This window comes from Spodoptera frugiperda, chromosome 30, assembly GCF_023101765.2.
Source record: "Spodoptera frugiperda isolate SF20-4 chromosome 30, AGI-APGP_CSIRO_Sfru_2.0, whole genome shotgun sequence".
In the NCBI taxonomy this organism is placed as follows: Eukaryota; Metazoa; Arthropoda; class Insecta; order Lepidoptera; family Noctuidae; genus Spodoptera; species Spodoptera frugiperda.
The window spans coordinates 9,053,569-9,056,141 of NC_064241.1; the positions used below are offsets into that span (position 1 = coordinate 9,053,569).

The window sequence follows — 2,573 nt, forward strand, 5'->3', positions numbered from 1 at the left end:
CATACTCCCTCTCTCACACACACAAACAAAGAACAATCAATGCTTCTCGTGCCTACGCGCACACTAGCATGAAAGTATTGGAAATATTAGCTTTGTAAACATTTACGGGGTATTTGCAAAATGTTCCGCCAATCGGACCATATATACCCTTCTCTTTCTAATTCAATAGAAGCGCTAACGATAGACTGAGACGGCGCGACCGGCTTTACAACTTTGCGGAGGGACAATGGTGACGCTATTGTTGAAAGTACCCCAAACTTTTTTTAGGTCATATAAAGTATTACAATTGTAGGGTCGTGCCGCCTGTATGCACTTACACCATTCGTTTCGCAGTCAACCTCGGAGACGGATCGCCGTCTCCTACGCAGTCCAGTGTCAGTGCTAATTAAAGGATAATCAGTGTGTACCAATCAGTGATAGTGTCAGATACTTTGAAAACATTAGGTATGTCCTTAGCGACTACTAATCGTGCCAGTGAAATGTGGAACAGCAGTGGAGATATGAACGCTCAAATTGCGATACAATCTAAGCTTAACGGATATAAACAAAACGTAAATATGCCGACTGATTACTACAACAACTATCAGAATAGTTATTATTCACAAAACTATAACTACCCAAATACGATCAGTGGCTACGGAAAGATGTATGAACAGAATCAAAGTGGCGGAATAGTGAAATCGGAACCAACTTCTTGGCCTGGTTACAACACAAATTATGCACCTGGGAATAATGCTAATGATATGGAAGTGATCAATCGATGGAAAGAAATGAACTATTATTTACAACAACAACAAATGCAGCACCAACAACAGCAACTGTTACAGCATCAGCAGCAGCAACTATCACCACAACAACAATATGGGTATGAACAGAAAATTAACACAATGTATCAAAATACTATGGAGAAGCCAGAAGATATAAAACTGATTAATTCACCGGGACAGTGCAGTGTTCCCGAAGCTAGTTACGGATCACCTCAAAGTGCAACAAGCAATTTTAAATCACCTACGCCTGAAGCAGAGGAATCGCCAAATCTAAGGGCACTGCTTATGAGACCGAAGGACAAAAACACATCACCGTATTTTGTGAAGAGTGATAAGACGTATACGGAAGACATGCTTCAGAAGATGATGTTTAGCACAGAAGACGCAAGCAATTGGGAAAAAAATAAAGAGAGCGCTGAGAAGGAAAGTAATTTGTCGCAATTTCATGGTGGATTTGAGAACGTTGAGGATCAAACGTCAATCAAGAAAGATGCAGTGGGTGGGGCGACAGAAGGCGCACAATCATCACAGGACTCTTCGGGACCCTGTCAGGATGTGACAAGGGTCGATGCAGGCGGGGACAATGCGGATTATGCCGATAACAAAATGGCGGCTACACAAGATGTGCAGGCGGTTTATCCGTGGATGAAGAGTGTTGGTGGTAAGTAATACTTTAGTACATTTCAAACAACTACAGCTTATATGAAATCATTGAACATAATAAAAAATACTATTGAACTTATTTTATATACACACGATTCTAATATAACAATCTCTTCTTACAGGTGAAGACAAAAAGGAAGGCTCGAAAAGAACCCGGCAAACCTACACAAGGTTTCAAACATTGGAATTGGAAAAAGAATTCCATTTCAACAAATACCTATCTAGAAGAAGGAGAATAGAAGTTTCACATGCGTTGGGACTGACAGAGCGGCAAATTAAAATTTGGTTTCAGAACAGAAGAATGAAAGCTAAGAAAGATGGGAAACTAGCAACATCACCAGAACCATATAATGTGGATGAAATAAGTGCCGCTAAATTAAGTATGACTGAGTATATGGGTGCAACGCAGCGAATGCCTGGTTTAGGAGAGTATCCTAACTATCCTATGAATCTTCAACAAACGAATATACCACCACAGATGGCAAGCACTTTACCACCAAATTATATGATGCCACCTTATGAAGGGATCAAAAATATGTAACTAGTACTACATAGTATAAAGTAAATATTGTTTACAAATGGCACATAACACTATACGCTTCCATTATTCACGATTTTATCTTCTTCATTATTAAAAACTTGCAAAGCATCATTATACAAATTACTTGCAAAGTTTTTATATGACACATTCCATTGTAATTATGTACCTATAGTCATTCATATCGTAGTACTTCAGTGTATCGATGTAGTTATCATATACATAGATCCTTATCGATCGCTCACTCCCGCGCCTTACATCTTAAAGGTCGCGCATCTTAAGGGTTATTTTTCTCTAAATTTTTTTATTAACATTTTGTTGACATTGTTTTAGTATGAATGCTTATTAGTCAATGGATGCTAGCATAACTCAACCATACAATAAGTTTTGAGAAGCCTGGATTAGGAAATGTAGTATAATTGTGGTGCCTCTGCCTAGTATGGAGACTAAATTAGTGCCTAGTGTATGGGAACTCCAAACAAGTAGTGGAAGGCGTAGATAATATTTAACACGTGGTGTTAAATTCGCCTTAATTGCCATTATTTTATTTTAAAATGTAATTAACATACTCAATTATATGTATATTTATTATGTAAGTGCACCTC

At 38.2% G+C, this 2,573-nt stretch overlaps 1 protein-coding gene across 1 annotated transcript; it reads left to right on the plus strand.

Annotated features, from left to right (window-relative positions):
- The first annotated feature begins 250 nt into the window (after positions 1–250).
- Positions 251–2,307, plus strand: LOC118270000 (homeotic protein Sex combs reduced-like). Its single transcript, XM_035585412.2, has 2 exons — positions 251–1,428; positions 1,553–2,307. Exons 1-2 carry the CDS (start codon positions 447–449, stop codon positions 1,969–1,971), a joined length of 1,401 nt encoding a protein of 466 aa, XP_035441305.2. The 5' UTR covers positions 251–446; the 3' UTR covers positions 1,972–2,307.
- Positions 2,308–2,573: the final 266 nt, after the last annotated feature.